Source organism: Cornus florida, unplaced genomic scaffold (genome assembly GCF_030987335.1).
Source record: "Cornus florida cultivar Cherokee Brave unplaced genomic scaffold, ASM3098733v1 CherokeeBrave_3.0.0_Hap2_Chr04, whole genome shotgun sequence".
Lineage (NCBI taxonomy): Eukaryota > Viridiplantae > Streptophyta > Magnoliopsida > Cornales > Cornaceae > Cornus > Cornus florida.
Genome location: NW_026775574.1, coordinates 89,695,747 through 89,713,102, shown reverse-complemented (window position 1 = coordinate 89,713,102; position 17,356 = coordinate 89,695,747). Strand labels below are relative to the sequence as shown.

Genomic DNA, 17,356 nt, shown 5'->3' with positions numbered 1-17,356 from the left:
ACTTGGCCAACTATGTCTAGGATAAGGATTAAAACCTCCAGGATGATCACCCAAAGCAGAATGCAAGGGCGACCCCTCACGAGGGACAGCCAGTCAGCATAATTAATGCGATTCATGGGCAACCTAAACCCGAGGACAAGTAAGAGGAATTAAGATGAACGCGACTCAGGCAAGCTCACAAGATAAGAATGATAGGGAGCGTGAATATGGTCTGCCAAGACAAGGACGTGGCCTTGATCAAATTCGACAAGGATGACCTTCAGAGGATACAGACACCACATGAGGACTCATTGGTGATCAACCTAACGGTGTTGAATTGCCTGATCAAAAGGGTTTTGATGGATCCTGGCAGCAACACCAATAACATAACCAAGGCGGCATTCTAGCAATTGATGATAGATCCAAGCAGGTTATACAGGGAATCCTTTGGTAGGTTTGACGGTAAGAGAGTGGAACCTATTGGAGTTGTTGAGCTGCTCGTATGTGCTACACGACGGAACCTGGAAGAGAACTTCGTCATTGTTTATGTGTACCCTTCTTACAACCTCCTGATGGAATTTTGAAACATTATTATTATTATTTTTTTGAATTCCGTTTTGGCAAGTAGGTTTAAAAAGTTTGAAACAGGAGCCTCTAAAAATTTTGGACACCGGGCTTGGAGGCCCACTATGTTGTAACAAAATTTGTTTATATATATATATATAAACATACAAATCCATACATAAGTAAAAAAGATGTAAATTTCTACCTTGCGTTTTTAGCAAATATTGAGGCGGGTCTTGTGCTTTTCTCCATGGCACTTGACAAATAAATATGCAGATCCAAGATGAAATTAAGAATTACTTTTTGTTCTGCACAGAGAAGAAAAGAGGATAACTTAACCTATAAAACAAACGGGCTCGGTCATACTCTAAGTTGAATTAGGGTTTGCTTGTACTTTTCGTGTCTTTGTAAGTCTAGTAAATTTATTACTCCATATATGGTAAGTGAAGTTTCTTTTCTTTCATTTTTTTTTTTTTTTTTTTTTTTCTTTTTTTAATTCGCTTTAATGGGTTAGTAGGTTTTAAGGATTATTACAAATATATGGATTTATGAATCCATATTTATCATTTGATAGAATGAAAGTCATATTTTTTGAAGTTAAAATGCTGATGTATACATTGGAAAGCATTATTTGTTGTTCAAACTACCCTTACTATTTTTATGTACCACTTTTATTTTGGACATAAAGGTATCACTTTTATTCGCACCATTTTTTCTACAACACAAAAAAATGATACCGACAACAAAAAGTGGTATGTGCTTGCACAACTGGTACAACAAGAGACACTTATGTTGTGCACAACAAGAGATACCTATGTGTATAAAAGTGGTACCTCTATGTTCAAAACAAAAGTAATATTTGAAAATAATAGGGTAATTTGGGCAAATGCATGGTATTTTTCTATTTTCACTTTAACATCTTGATCAATTAAAATTTTTTTCGGCATTATGACTTTGACTCCCTCGAATGAGTAAATATGGGTCCACACCATGAATGAGAAATAATCCCTAGGTTTGAAAGTTTTGAACCTGCTTCGACCCAATATTTCATCTGATATCCAATTTATCCCACTCAAGGCCCAATTACCCAAGCTCCAATTGCCCAAGCCCACTGAGCCGCTGTTACTTTACTCTCACTGGCAGTAATTATATACGCATAATAACTAAGGCTTAAATGCTTTTTTTACCCCTGTTTTCCATTTGATTAATTTAAATTAAGCTATATACCCCAGGTTTTTTTTTTCCCCCTCCTCCCCTAGCTGTATACATTAAAATATCTATGTTTATATTTTATAGAACAATACTTAGATCCTTATTAGTGAGGATCTACAACATACTTACTGTTAATGTGGACTAATAATAAATTGACACGTACTATTTTAATTACCAAATTATAAATGGTAATCAAATCATTATCTCTAATTTGGTAAGTGAATATCTACCTATCATCTTTGATTTGGTAATTAAAAATCATATCAATTTATTATTGGTCTATATAAGCGGTGAGTATGTTGTAACCTGGGCAGCACTAAAGTGAAGGTAGTGTCCCACGTGCCTTGGTCAAAATTTAAAATTTATACAAATACAAAAACCAATTAATTGAATAAACCCTAACATCATTCTAAGTCATTCTTATGATCCAAGTCCAACAATCAATTATTCTCCGGCTTGTTTTTAAGTTCTTTGCAAACCCAAATCCAATAGGGTTACAATCAATTGCTCTGCTCTCAAATTGCTTTATCTTAATCACACATGACCATGGCGAAATATAAAGTAGGACTATATATATATATATATATATATATATATATATATATATGATCCAAAGCCACATTCTGAGAAAGGCAAACCCAAATCCAACAAACAATTGTTCTCCTGCTTGAATTCAAGGTCTTCACGACCCCAAATCCAATACTCAATTGCTTTGTTTTCAAGTTGCTTCATCTTCATCACACACCATGATAGAGATATAAGGTAGAACTAATAATTATAGAACAATAACATAAAATCAAATACCCATTCTAGATCTGTGCTAGATGCAAAATTATTCTTAAAATTAAAGAGTGAACATGTAATTCCTATTTTTAGATATTCAAAACAAACATGATTTATATATGTATGTCTATATATATAAAGTATATAGTCCACCATTCGGCATGAAATCACGGCGTCATGAAATGGCAAACCCATATAGGATTGAAAGTTGAATCAGGAACAGACAGTGAACAAATTCATGTAGTTAGAAGTGTGAAACTAACTACGTAGTTCAACTTCAGGGGTCTCTTCGCAATATTATTTGATAAAAAGCCATAAAATGTATATAATAATGATATACATACACACAATGTTCCAAGTAGTGAACATAAATGATATATGTATCTATATATATTCATTTGCTGTGACATTTCTTCTTTTATCCTTTTGTTGGACTAACCTGGACATGCGTGGATTGATGGGCCAAAGCTGTTTAATGCACTTTCAATTTACTTTAATGATAGGAAAAACCATTAAAACAACTCCCTCTTCCCCAACTTGTTAGGCTAGAAGGATTTTAACAATATTTTTAGTACATTGATAAGAGGTGAATTTTCAAATTTAACCTTTTTAAAAGGCAAAAAAGCACCACTCCGTAATCAGATTTTGGGACGAAGCAAGGAGTAAACTTTGTAGCCTCCACAAAACTATATATATATATAAAGAACATTTTTAATAAAAGGATTTTAGTGTCATGTTTGGAGAGTAGTAATTTTTAAGAGGACATATGGAACATGCCTTGTCACCCTAGAAAGTTACTAAATTGCCCTTTTAAGTTTCGAATGTTTAAGTTTGAAATTTAAAACTTAAAAGGACATATATGAAAAGTTGTGAAATATATTGTTTAAAAAAGGAAGCTGGATACTTATTTTGGGACAGATAAACAAGGAAAGCATGACACTTATTTTGGGATAGAGGGAGTGAAAAATTCTTACACTTCTATATGTAGTAAATATAGATCATAGATAGATACTGATACATTTTGTTCCAACAGGAAGTATGTACTTGTAACATATAATCAAAGAATTATAGGATTACTAAAGCTACTCCAGCAGGAAGTTTCTTTCGGAAATGCTTGGCACGCTTTCTTGCTGCTTTTCTCTCCTTGGTATCCTCATGCTCCCATGGAGTTCCTATTAGAAACGGTCTGTGAGAATCAAAAGTAATCTTCTCAAGCACGATGGCGTTCTTGATTAAATACATAGCAAGCTCAGCATCATTTGTACGCCCAACAAACCCGATGAATTCCACCACCTTAAGATACTGATGGGGCCGAGACGCAAAATTTTGTCGTATTCTTTGCTGCCTTCTCTCGAGTAATTCCAACTGTAACAAGGAGGAATGGAGTCATACAATGACATATACATTTAAGTAGATCATTAGCATACAAAACCAAAATACCAAGTATCAAATCGTAACTCAGGACAAGTTAGAATCATGACATTGCTAGACTCAATAGAATAGCCAAAACAGGCTCCATTTAGATTGAACATATTCTGTTATATATATGATTCAACAATCAAATATTTTGTCTTTATGACATTAGTCACCCTGCTGTAGCAACCATAAAATTCATCAAGCATTAAAGAAATAAAATCAAGAAAAGTTTAATTGCTTAGGAATGACAACATGATTTCATTAGTATTCCATGTCCGTTACAAAGACACAAAATGATAAAAGCAAAGAAGAAGAGAATACATGCAGCTTTAGAGATGGATTCACACTGTTTTGAAAAGGGTCCTAAGGTAATTGAACAATCATGAGAATAAAGCAAGAACGACCATGTAAAACTCTCGGGCAGAATTATTAAATCAACATGGGAACAACATTAACAAAATTCTTGATCAATTGGGAGACTAGATCAAAGCTAAACATTGTAAGAGCATTTTTCCTATTACTGGTAAAATTATCATTTGTAATAGCAATAAAGAAGTAATTACTTGGGAAAATTGAAATCTTTTAAGCCGAAGTCCAAATGAATCAAAGTTTCCAATTGAAAATTCAATTTCAAAAGAAACAAACCTCACATTTTTAGAAATGAGACTTATTACCTGTAACACAAATTTATTCAAGAAAGGGCACGCCTCTATCAAGAGAGCAAAAACAAGAAGACTTTGATATTCACTTGTAACACAAATTTTCAACTCCAGTTGCTTGAGCTTATCAAAGACTGGAAATTTAGCAAACTCGATACCATTCTGAATAAACCCAAAGAAAAAATAGTAAATCAGCACAAATTGATAATTATGTTAAAAAATGAATAAAATAAAAATTAAGGGGAGGAGATAAAAAGAATTAGTTAAACTAACCAACCTCAACGGAGGCCATGTCCAACGTAAGGCTCTCTAGATGAGAAAGATAGCTTGAAATCTCGAAAAAGTTATAAATTAGATAATCGTAGTAATCACCCCCAATATATAGTTCAACAAGCTCCTTGACGGTCTTAAATGGCTGGCTTATTTTTGGTCCAAAGTAGTTAAATGACACTAGATTCATAGCAGAAATTTCAATACTTTCCACATTCAAGCAGTAAGTTATCTCCAAGCGCTTCAATTTGAGAGAGTGAACTTTCAGATTTACCAAACATTCGGATTTTGCCACAGACAATTGTTCCAAAAATGGGCAGTTCGTTAAGAAGTCCTCAAGAACTTGTCCAGTTACATTCACGTCTTTGAGCAGGAGATTGGTTAGCGAATTGCACCTAGTAAACCCAAGGGACAATGAATGTAGGTGATTTGTAATTCGGTCTGTGTCAGGAAAATTATAACCCTCAGTGGTTCTCCCAAATTGAAACAAGTCTAAATCAAGCCTTTTTACTCTCTTTTGGATTGCAAAGTTAACCCAGTTGTCGATATCAAATCTATAAGTTTCATCGAGATCAAATTGAACTCTGAATTGATCTATAGTTGGACCATTGTACGAGTTCAAGACTTGATTAACCCAACTCAAATACAAAGGCCTTTTTACTTCAAGTTCCTTCTCTTCCAGTTCCAGACCATCTATAATATGTGAGGCATCAAAGTTCAAAGAAGCAATGTAAGTCCACATGTACCTCCACCTCTTTGACAGCAGACTACTTCTTCCAGCTTCTTTCATTGTCAATAGTGACAAGATGGCAACGAGTATAACATCAGGAAGTCCACTAATGCGATCCTCCAAACACAACCCTCCTCCTTTATCATCCTTCTCACTATTCCAATAAAAGATTCCAATAAAAGATTAAAATAATAATAATAATTAAAAAACTGTGAGTTAACAGAAACACCATAGTAGTGCTGAATTTTTGTAACAAAATATCTTCATTTATTTAAAAATAAAAAATATAAAAGAGGCATAGAAATCCATAGATACAGAAGTTAAAAAAGATGGTACCTTGCCTTTTGAGCACAACATATTGAGGTGGTTTTCTCCATGGGATTTGAACTTACAGTTTTCTGCATAATTTTAACAAATAATTCTGCAGATCCAATAGGAGATAGCAGCAGGAGAAGATGAACTGATTAGAGAGATATAAAAACCAAAAAAGAGAGCAAAAAAAAAAAAAAGAGAGAGCAATTTTGTGTTGAGTCTGGAAAAGAAAACAACTTTATATAGTTTAAGGGCGTTAGATTGAGTCTGGAAAGTGATGTTAAATTGGGTTTGTACCAACTTGGAAAGTAGTAATTCTGTAGTATGTTTCCTACTAGGATTAGGCAACTAAATAAATAATACTGGTTTAACCGATCTTTTGTTTCTCACAAGAAGGAAAAAGAAAATTTACGGAACAAATTTACAAGATCTTGTAGATTCCTCCTATTTTGCTGATTCTTAAAAAAAATAAAGAAAAAATCCGATCTTTTGTTTCTCACCAGAAGGAAAAAGGAAATTTACAGAACAAAATTTCATAATGAAAGCAAAACTTACAAGATCTTGTAGATTCCTCCTATTTTGTCTCTGAAAATTTACAGAAGGGATTTTCATGATAGAAACAAAAATTTACAAAATCTTGCGCCTTCAGAGCTCGGAACTGAACATCTCATCTGACACAGGTTATTATTATGTCTCGACAACGGTTGAGATGCTTTTAAATCTAAGGGTTGTGAGATTGGTTAATGAATTAACTTTTTGGGCTTGCCAATGAAATGATGTGAGTTGGGCTCAACCTTTTTATATGGAGAATACTTAGTAAAATACCATTGGGCCAATCAGTTAACCAATTTTCAGGGCCTTACGCGGTTTTTTCATCTTGCATAGTCCACCACCACCATTACGTGATGAAGGCAAATAAAATAATTCTCAATTATAAAGAATAATTATTGACGTTTAATAAATAAATATATAAATTTATAAATTAATCTGTCAAATTTTCTATTAAAAAAAAAAAAAAACTTCCAATTTGTGAATTTACGCCAATAAATTTAAATTAATTAAAAAATAAAGTTGACTTGAACGGTAAGTAATAAATATCACAACAAATTTCTTTCACAAATATGTTATAATGTATTATTCATTCACATCCTCACAGTCATCCTAGATTTTAAGTGTACTACATAAATCTGGTCCAAGTCGTTTTTCAAGAGAAAAATAGAATAATCACAGGTTTTGCTTCAGGGCATATCAGAAAGGGAAAAAAAAAGCATTGATAGGCTTATTTCTTCATGCGTGTTGGGAAATACAGAAGTATTTGCTAATGTATTTCTTTTATAAATATGGATAAGAAATCGTGCTAATGATGCACAGCCCATTATTATTATTATTATTAAAATAATAATAATAATAATAAATAAATAAAATCTCTCCACTTTACAACCGTACTAATAAATAGATTATACAAACATATAACTAATTAAAGGATCACCAAAGTTGCTCCGACAAGGAGTTTGGTTCAAAGTTTCTCAGTGCGCTTTCTTGTTACTTTTTTCTGCTTGGTCTTCGTAAACTCAAATGGAGGGTGTGCGAATATCAAAAGTAATCTTCTCAGAATTGAGAACACTCGTGATTAAATACATTGCAAGCTCAAGATTGGTTATTTGAGCAACGAACCCAATGAATTCCACCACCTTAAGATACTGATGGGGCCAACTTCTCACACTTCGCCATTTTCTTCTGTGATTGGGATTGACAAATGCAAGCTGTAACGAGGAGGAGGAGTAATGGAGTCATACAGTGCAAGTAAAGCTTTAGCATACAAAACCATTATAATAATAATTTAAGCTTTAAAAGACCGTGTGTGGATTGATGGGCTAAAGCTGTTGGACCATTTTAATACACTTTTAATTTACTTTAATGATAGGAAAAACCATTAAAACTACTCTCTCTTCCCTAACTTGTTAGGCTAGAAGGATTTTAATAATAATTTTAGCATATTGATAAGAGTGAATTTCAAATTTATCCTAAAGGCAAAAAAATACTACTCCGTAATCAGATTTTGGGACGAAGCAAAACTTCTTGGCCTCCACAAAACTCTCTCTCTCTCTCTCTCTATATATATATATATATATATATATATATATATAAAGAACACTTTTAATGATAGGAAAACCATATTTTTATATTTTAAAAAGTATATAAATAATAAAAAATTCTTACACTTTTATATGTAGTAAGTATAGATTTGTTGGAAACAAGAGCATTAAAAACATAAACTTTGGATGAGATTTTGAATAGATTCCGTTACGAATTATTTTCAGATCTATGGACGAGCGTGTTCCTCTCTGCAAGGAGATGAACCTGGTATATTTACTTCCTCAAATCCGTTTCCGAGTGAATGAGAAATTAGCTCCAAAGTAAGGAATTTGATAAGCCTAAATAGGTTTGCAAGATGTGAGAAATGTTTGTCCCACATCGAAAAAATATTAAAACCAAATTGAGTTCATATAAGCCTAGTATGAGAGTTGGGTTTAGGCTCAAGGGTACCCAAGATTTTAAGAGGGGGAGGACCTAGGCAAGCTTGGGTTCGAACCAACTACCACACGTGTGCTGCCCGACTCGGTCCAGTCTAAGGCGGGGCTTGATTGTGAAATATGTTTAATTTTTTATTAAACGAAATTGGGCTTATGTGGTTGGATTTTAATATTTTTTTGCTGGGTTTATTAAGATGGCCGAATTGGGCCAGCTGTTTGCTGGGCTTCATAATGGATTAAAACAGTTTTGGTATTTAATTTAAATTAAAATCATAAAACAATTTTATGTTAACCATTATGAACCAATGGTTGCACCCTTTTCTTGAATAAACAACCTGCAGTTTTTCCTAAAACATTATGAACCAATGGTTGCACCCATTTGGGAAAAGGCACCATGTAGCCTATAAATACCCCTCCTTGGGTTCATTCCAAATTACACCAAAATTCAGAGAATTCTTCTCTTCTTCTAAATTTTCTTCTTGTGAGTTCGAACCTTAGTACTTGGATTCGAGCCTTAGTTAGCCTCCTCTCTTTAGTCTGTGAGTTCGAACCTTAATACTTGGATTCGAGCCTTAGTCACTCACTCCGAAACCAAATTTGAGTCAGAGAGTACTACACCGAACCAGTTCGCCTATTCCTTTGATTTGCAGTGCTATTACCAAAGGAAGACAAGCCGTTGTATTCTAAAAGATAAACACCACTGAATCCGTTAACACCATAGCAGGACAAATCTGTCTTAAGAATATCGAATCAAATTCTAACCTCGACTTTTAATCAGATTTATTTATTTTATAATTTTATTTGATTATATTAAACTTTATATTATAATAAATTATATATTTATAGATTATTATTTTATAATAATAATTATATATATATACATTATATTTTCAAATAATACTTAAATAAATAATATTATAGTGTATTGTATAATTAGATCGTACTTTTGGACAAGATCATAGATAGATATTAGTACATTTTGCTCCAACAGGAAGTATGTACTTGTAACATATAATCAAAGAATTATAGGATTACTAAAGCTACTCTAGTAGGAAGTTTGGTTCGGAAATGCTTGGCACGCTTTCTTGCTGCTTTTCTCTCCTTGGTATCCTTGTGCTCCCATGGAGTTCCTATTAGAAACGGTCTGTGAGAATCAAAAGTAATCTTCTCAAGCATGACGGCGTTTTTGATTAAATACCTAGCAAGCTCAGCATCATTTGTACGCCCAACAAACCCGATGAATTCCACCACCTTAAGATACTGATGGGGCCGAGACGCAAAACTTTGTCGTATTCTTTTCTGCTTTTCCCTGAATAATTCCAACTGTAACGAGGAGGAATGGAGTCATACAATGACATATACATTTAAGTAGATCATTAGCATACAAAACCGAAATACCAAGTATCAAATCGTAACTCAAGACAAGTTAGAATCATGACATTGCTAGACTCAATAGAATAGCCAAAACGAAACGTTCCACAGGCTCCATATAGATTGAACATATTCTGTTATATATATGATTCTACAATCAAATATTTTGTCTTCATGACATTAGTCACCCTGCTGGAGCAACCACAAAATTCATCAAGCATTTAAGAAATAAAATCAAGAAAAGTTTAATTGCTTAGGAATGACAACATGAATACATTAGTATTCCATGTCCGTTACAAAGACACAAAATGATAAAACCAAAGAAGAAGAGAATACAACTTTAGAGATGGATTCACACTATTTTGAAAAGGGTCCTAAGGTAATTGAACAATCATGAGAATAAAGCAAGAACGACCATGTAAAACTCTCGGGCAGGTATATTAAATCAACATGGGAACAACATAATGATATATATTCATTAACAAAATTCTTGATCAATTGGGAGAATAGAGCAAGCTAAACATTGTAAGAGCATTTTTCCTATTACTGGTAAAATTATCATTTGTTTTGGTAGGTCTGAAGGCAGTGACCTATTTGACCAAGACACACAAGTGGCGAGGAGGTGTGTCTGTGGTTGATGCCAAAATAGGGCTGAAGAAGGTCATTGAAAAGCAACTCGCTGAACTTCGCTTATTTTCCAAAAGAAATCGCAACAAAGCGTAAGACTAGTGTTAATCAAAATATTACAGAATACTCCTTTTAGTTGATTAGCTTTTAGATAATTACACTGCCATATGGTCATGCCATGTGAGATTCCATATAGCCATGCAGTGATTATTTTGTTACAGCTTGTGATTACACTGCACTTGCTGGATTATTACCAATAGAAATAGGTTGAAGTTTCTACATTTCTATTTTGTGTTGGTTTTCTTCTTTTCTGGGTAGAATAAAGACACAGGACCATCTAGTATGTTGTTGTTTGTCAATATGCATATATACCCATTGTTTTGTTTGTTGTGTGTTTAGTTTAATTGACATAATCCCATAATTTCAGATAGAGGAGAAACTGGAGGGTGGATGTTGGAAAACAAGAGTCCTTGGTTTCTTTTCTAGATTTTGTTATTATTCTTCTCCCTGTTATATTTTAAGTTTTGTTAATGTCCTTGTGTCTAGTGCTGAGTATTGCCTCTAAATTTTATATCAGAAGTTAGGTATTAATGTGATTGTATAGCCATGACCCATTGGCTACTTTGCCCATGAATTCTTCTGTTTTGAAGCCACATCTTGCATGATTTTATATATGTTTTTATATGTTTGGCAACTGAATGTTCCCAGCAACTTGGCTGTTGCAACTTCTAGGTAATGACACTGTCTCTAGTGTCCATCTTCGGTGGCCCCTTGAAAATGAAAATTCTGGCTCCGCTCCTTCCCTCCTTTGCCCTTATATTTGCAGGTTATTACTTGGGCGTGAAGAGGCTGGAGGAGGATTACTTGTGGAAACTCACTCCTCTCTAATCCTCCTCCATCAAACCTCTCCATGGAAGATAAACTAAACCCACTATAGTGGGCCAGGCTGGTCCACAATTAAACGTGGTGGATTGTGAAAGAAAAAAAAAACAATCATTTTCTTAAAAATGGCGCTTTTGTGGGCCTGTTCAGGCTTGTGGTATGCCTTTATTGTGGGCCTTTGTGTCTTTTCCAGTTTCCTTCTTCGTCCCATTGACTTATGTCCCGATTAAATTAGCTTTGTTTTTACGAGATTTTATACGTTTACTTTAGTTTGAAATGTCACAAGGCTTTTTTATTTATAATTTGCATCCACGCCAAAATAAAACATAAATTTAATAATACATACAAATTTAAGTGCGACTTACATTATTCTAACATGCAAGACAAGCAACAATATTAATATTAGATTGATACATCACGCACGCAGAATTTTTTTTTATTCTTGACCCAAGTTCTTTGCTGATCTCCATTAACTAATTCCCAAAAATGTTTCATAATGAATCCCCAATCCACCTGCCATCATCATCTCCGGTACATTCAACTTCCCCTAAAAGTAATACATACAAACATATGTGCGTGTCTTCCAACTTAGTGGTGTTTGATACTGTGTTTGGTCACTGATGACGAGCATAAGTTTAGGGTTGATGTGATGCTAGTTTAGTTGGTTCGGTGGATTTTAATGCATTCCGAGTGTTTGTTTTAATGCCCCACAAGTTCACAACTCAGCCGGTTATGCAAGTGACTGATTCTACTTGCTGCCAGTGTAAGTGTAGCGGCAATAAAATTTCGGAAAATTTGTCATTGTTTTTCTGAATGGGCAGAAGTAAGAGCAGTCACAATGAAGGTTCTTTATCACTTCCTTAGGATGTAATTCTTTACAAAGATGAAGATGAATGGTCCACTTGCTCCGCAAGTGGGCTGATATCATGGTTATTGCCCCATTGGACGGGTCCTTAATCAGTCTTTGGGACTTTCCAAGTTGGTACAAACCTAATTTAACCTATTGTCCTATTATTTTTATTCTTATTATTAAGATAAAGTGCAACAAATTTTCCAGAATTTTTAGGTATTTGCACAAAACTCTTTGATTTAACAAGTAAAGTACCCTCCGGAAGTATTAAAAGTTGCATTCGAAGGCGTATGTAAAATCTCCTGTACCGGAAAAAAAAAGATTACTAAATCATCTGTGAAACTACGTTTTTGGTGATATAAAAACTTGTGCTGATGTGTCAAATAAAATTTCAATAACCAGAAAGAATTAATAAACTGTCCCCCAACCACCTTCACCGTTCACGGCTCCCCCCATCTCCATTTTCCTTCTTCTCACAACACCTGAATGTCCCCTACCTTGTCTTTGCACCATCGACACCTGAATGTCCAAGCGCTGGCTGATTTACATGGTGGTCGCCGATGACGTCCTAGACCACATCGCAAGGGATGTATTCTCGATGTTGCTCAGTAGATCTAGAGCGGGAATGAGATTGTGCTGAAAAATATGAACATCTGAGGTTCAATTTTGGTGATCTCGATTTAGGGTTTCAATTTGTGAATTTTTTTTGGTAAGTATCATCAATTTTGGAAATTTTGTTTTATTTATACACAAACGGTTGGGGTAGTAAGGGTAGCTTCGTCATTTTCAAATTACAGCCTGTGCATGTGGTGAGCACCTGTTTAGTCGGAGGAACCAAACGGAACCTATCCAGTGGGTAATTTTTGCAACAATTTCCATAGTTCAAGGGGTTAACCGTGAGATTAGAAGTTTAGGGGGGTTTTTTTAGGGAGAGAGTATTGTGCAGGGGGTTTATACTTTACCCTTATTATTATTACTTTCCGTACAAAGACAAAGTTAAATATCAAATTGCACTCTTTTTCTCTCTATCGAACAAAGCAAGCCTCTCTTTTTATCTCTGTGGAACAAAGCAAGCAAGTCTATTTGGATAATCTCTAATCTGTTCCTCTCCTCTTTTGCCTCACGTCTGCAGATGTGTTAAATTATGCAGAAAACTGTTAAATCAGATTCCATGGAGAAAACGACAACACCCACCTCAACATGTTGCGCGAAAAACCAAAGGTAAAAAATTTACACCATCTTTTCAACGTATGTATGTATGGATTTGTATTCCTCTACCTTTTTTTTTTTTTTTTTAAGGCCCCGTCGTTTGTTTGGGTATTTTTTTATTTTCTTGCTGTGTGGTTGTAGTAAATATTTTATGAAGAAAAAAAATAATAATAAAATCTAATAGATATAACTTACCCATTAATTTTGAGCAAGTTATTTTACACGTTATGTCCTCGACCTTGACCTCGACCGAACACCAGAAAATGAAAGAAAAAATTTCCGAAGAAAATATTTTACCTAAAAAAGAAAAAATTTGGGAAGAAAATATTTTACGGAAATTTGTTACCAAAAATCAGCACTACTGTGGGGTTTTTGTTATTACACTTTCTTAATTATTTTTATTTATTTATTTATTTTTTTTGTGTCTTTAATTGGAATAGTGAGAAGGATGATAAAGGAGGAGGGTTGTGTTTGGAGGATCGCATTAGTGGACTTCCTAATGATGTCATTGTTTTAATCTTGTCACTATTGACAATGAAAGAAGCTGGAAGTAGTAGTCTGCTTTCAAAGAGATGGAGGTACATGTGGACTTAAATTGCTACTTTGAACTTTGATGCCTCACATATAATCGATGCAATTATAGTGGCTGATAATCGTGAAAAGGAAGTTGAAGCAAAAAGGCCTTTGTATTTGAGTTGGGTTAATCAAGTCGTGAAATCGCACAACACTCCAAATATAGATGAATTCAGAGTTCATTTTGATCCTGATGTAATTTGTAGATTTGATATTGACAATTGGCTTAATTTTGCACTGGAAAAGAGAGTAAAAAGTCTTGCCTTAGACTTCACAGGAATGACCGGATTTTCTAGAGAAGAGGGAGAGAATTACAATTTTCCCGACACAAATCACCTTCATTCATTGTCTCCTTGGTTTACTAATTGCATCTCCCTAACCAATCTTGTGTTGTCATACGTGGATGTAACTGGGCAAGTTCTCTTAATCGACTGTCCATTTTTGGAACAATTGTCTGTGGAAGAATCTGACAGTCTCGTAAATCTGAAAGTTCCTGAAATATCACTCAGATTGAAACGCTTGGAGATAACATACTGCTTCAATGTGGAAAGTACTGAAATTTTTGCTACGAATCTAGTGTCATTTAAGTGCTTTGGACCAAAGATAAACACGCCATTCAAGAACGGCCAGGAGCCTGTTGAATTGTATATTGGGGGTGACTATAACTTTTTGAAGATTTCAAGCTATCTTTCTCAGTTAGAGAGCCTCACGTTGCACATGCCTCACGTTGTGAATGTTAGCAAGTTTAACTAGCTAATTCATTCTATCTCCTCCCCTTCATTTTTAATTGTCAATCTGTGCTGATTTACTTTTTCTTTGGTTTATTCAGAATAGTATTGAGTTTTCTAAATTTCCAGCAATTAACAAGCTCAAGCAACTGGAGTTGAGAATTATTGCTGCTGATGATGAAAGCCTTCTTGTATTTACTCCTCTGATAGAGGCATGTCCTTCTTGTCTAAATTTGTGTTGGAGGTAATAAGTTTTACTTTAGAACCCCTATCTCTAAACTGTGATGTTTATTGCTTTCGGAATTGAATTTTCAAATTGAAATTTTGATTCATTGGACTTCAGCTTAAAAGCTTTCAATTTTCCCAAGTAATTGCTTCTTTTTGGCTATTTCAAGTTACAATATTATTAGGAACAATGTTTAGCCTTCCCTTTTCTCCTGATTGTTCAAATTTCTTAGATTGTTTTTAATCCATCTGGTATCATTACTTAAGCATTTAAAGTTGTCTTGATTGCATGCTTGGGGAAATTTTTTTATGGATCGATTAAAGGTCTTTTAAATTGCGTTCAGTCAATCTTATATTTAAAGCAGAATAGTTATTTATGGTGAGTGACTATTGTAAAAAACAAAAAAAATTCCCTAGATCAACGTTTCATTTTAGCTATTTTATTGAGTCTTGCAATGTTGTGATTCTGATTTGTCCTGAACAATTATGATTTGTTGTTCGGTAATTTGGTTTTGTATTTTAATGGTTTACTTGCATGTATAAATTCTGTTCCTCCTTGTTACTACTTTCATGGTCCAAGTGCAAGCCGGGAAGAGAATTTCGAAGTGCGAATTTTTTTGCCCCGGCAGTACCTTAAGGAGGTGGAATTCATTGAATTCGTTGGGCAGATAATTGATATCGAGCTTGCATTGTATTTAATTAAGGGTGCTGTCAAGCTTGAGAAGATTATTCTTGATACTCGCCAACTATTTCTTATAGGAACTCCATTTGAGTTTACGGAGATGAAGCAGAAAAAAATAGCTAGAAAGCGAGAAAAAAATAGCTAGAAAGCGCGCCGAGAAGCTTTGAAACAAACTTCTTTCCTGCTGGAGCAGCTTTGGTAATTCTTTAATTAATTATATGTTTGTATGTCTTAAAATTGAATCCATATCTCTTATGTAATGTAATATGTATGTACAAAAGTATATATTCATGCACACACACAAATATGCTCTAGAATATTACTAGTGTCTCAACAACCAAAAGCAAAGACTAGTAACAAATCAAAATTCATGCTTTTCAAGGTCAGAAAACAAAGTTGGATTTTACTTTGTTTTAACTTGTTTAAATTAAACGAACTAGTAATTATTTATTTACTTGATACGTAACCTATATATTATTTGAGTCAATGATACATTGAGATCATATTTTACAAATTATCTTTCAATGTCAATAATAATAATAATAGTGTTAACAAATATAAAGAAAATGATGTTATTTACTCATTGCACCCTACATGCTTTGAAGAAATTGGGATCAATTTCCCGTGTGTCAGATTGACACGTGTGGCAAAGAAGACTAATGTAAACTACATAAGGTGTGAGGGTGATATCAGCTAGGTGAATCCGTGTGTTTGTGTGTGTGAAGATGTGTATGAAGAAAATGTATTCCGAAGAAAGCAATAACAACTCTCACGCTGCTGCTGCTGCGGCTGCTTTCTTTCTTTAATTTGCTGTCTCTCTCTCTTAACTTTCGTAAACTTTCATGGACTTCTTATGGTGTGTGAATATTAATAGTAATCTTTTCATGCTTGACAGCATCCTTAATTAAATACAATGCAAGCTCAACATCAATTGACTGCTCAACAAATCTAATGAATTCCGTCTCCTTAAGGTACCAATGTGAGCAAACTTGTTATTAACAAAATTTCATTAAAAATGTAAATAAATTACGCTCACACCCCCAAGATTTGCCTAGACACTCATCCACAACTTATGGAGTGTGAAATGCAATTGCCTTCTAAAAATATGTAATCTTGGACAATGATACCATTTGAAAAATAAACTGCCAAACACTGCTTAAGTGATACAAAACGTCTTATATAAGCCCGCAATAAAATATTGTATACCACCTAGAATGACCAAACTACCCTCATTCACATTTTCTCTCTCTAAACCTTCATCCCGCGGCTGGAACCAGGCACCATTGTCATCGCTCCATCGCCAACACCACCAACATACTAGTCCTGGAACCAGACCCACCTCCAAAACCCTTCCCTCTCTACCCAAAAATGCTTCCAAAACCCTCATTCTGCCCTCCCAACCCTTTTTTTTTTTTTTTTTCACATACCCACAAAACCCATCTCCGGTGGAGTTTGACAGACAGGCCGTTTGATGGTTGTCTTGATCGGATGGTTTGTTTTAATGAGGGCTTTTGGGTTTTGAAGGGGTTGGGTTGTTAAGGTGAGGGGTTTGGTTATAATTGATGGTACATACAGAAATATATGGTCATTTATTTATGAAAAAAACATATACATACACACACACACACACACACACACATATATATATATATATATATATATATATATATATATATATAGTCTTTTTTTCGTCAATACAAAAGTCTCCAAGCTGTTTTACTGGCGAAAAAAGGGCAACGTGAACGAAGAG

General features: G+C 34.3%; 1 protein-coding gene across 2 annotated transcripts; it reads right to left on the bottom strand.

Moving 5' to 3' along the window:
* Window positions 1-3,459: 3,459 nt before the first annotated feature.
* Window positions 3,460-6,597, bottom strand: LOC132303838 (F-box protein At4g09920-like). Of its 2 annotated transcripts, none has more exons than XM_059801275.1 (5): window positions 6,481-6,597; window positions 5,950-6,034; window positions 4,891-5,767; window positions 4,629-4,775; window positions 3,460-3,903 (listed from the first exon to the last, which is right to left on the bottom strand). In XM_059801275.1, exons 2-5 carry the CDS (start codon window positions 6,015-6,017, stop codon window positions 3,604-3,606), a joined length of 1,392 nt encoding a protein of 463 aa, XP_059657258.1. In that variant the 5' UTR covers window positions 6,018-6,034; window positions 6,481-6,597; the 3' UTR covers window positions 3,460-3,603. The 2 variants fall into 2 exon arrangements, with proteins under 2 accessions (XP_059657258.1, XP_059657259.1); XM_059801276.1 differs by lacking the exon at window positions 6,481-6,597 and adding an exon at window positions 6,351-6,470.
* Window positions 6,598-17,356: the final 10,759 nt, after the last annotated feature.

Bases quoted from the DNA above. Each gene is read 5' to 3' on its own strand.
- LOC132303838 (XM_059801275.1), bottom strand. From the start codon at position 6,017: ATGCAGAAAACTGTAAGTTCAAATCCCATGGAGAAAACCACCTCAATA. The intron at 5,768-5,949 runs GTACCATCTTTT...TTATTGGAATAG, and splicing joins TGTTGTGCTCAAAAGGCAAG to TGAGAAGGATGATAAAGGAG. The intron at 3,904-4,628 runs GTAATAAGTCTC...TCCTTGTTACAG, and splicing joins TGAATAAATTTGTGTTACAG to TTGGAATTACTCGAGAGAAG.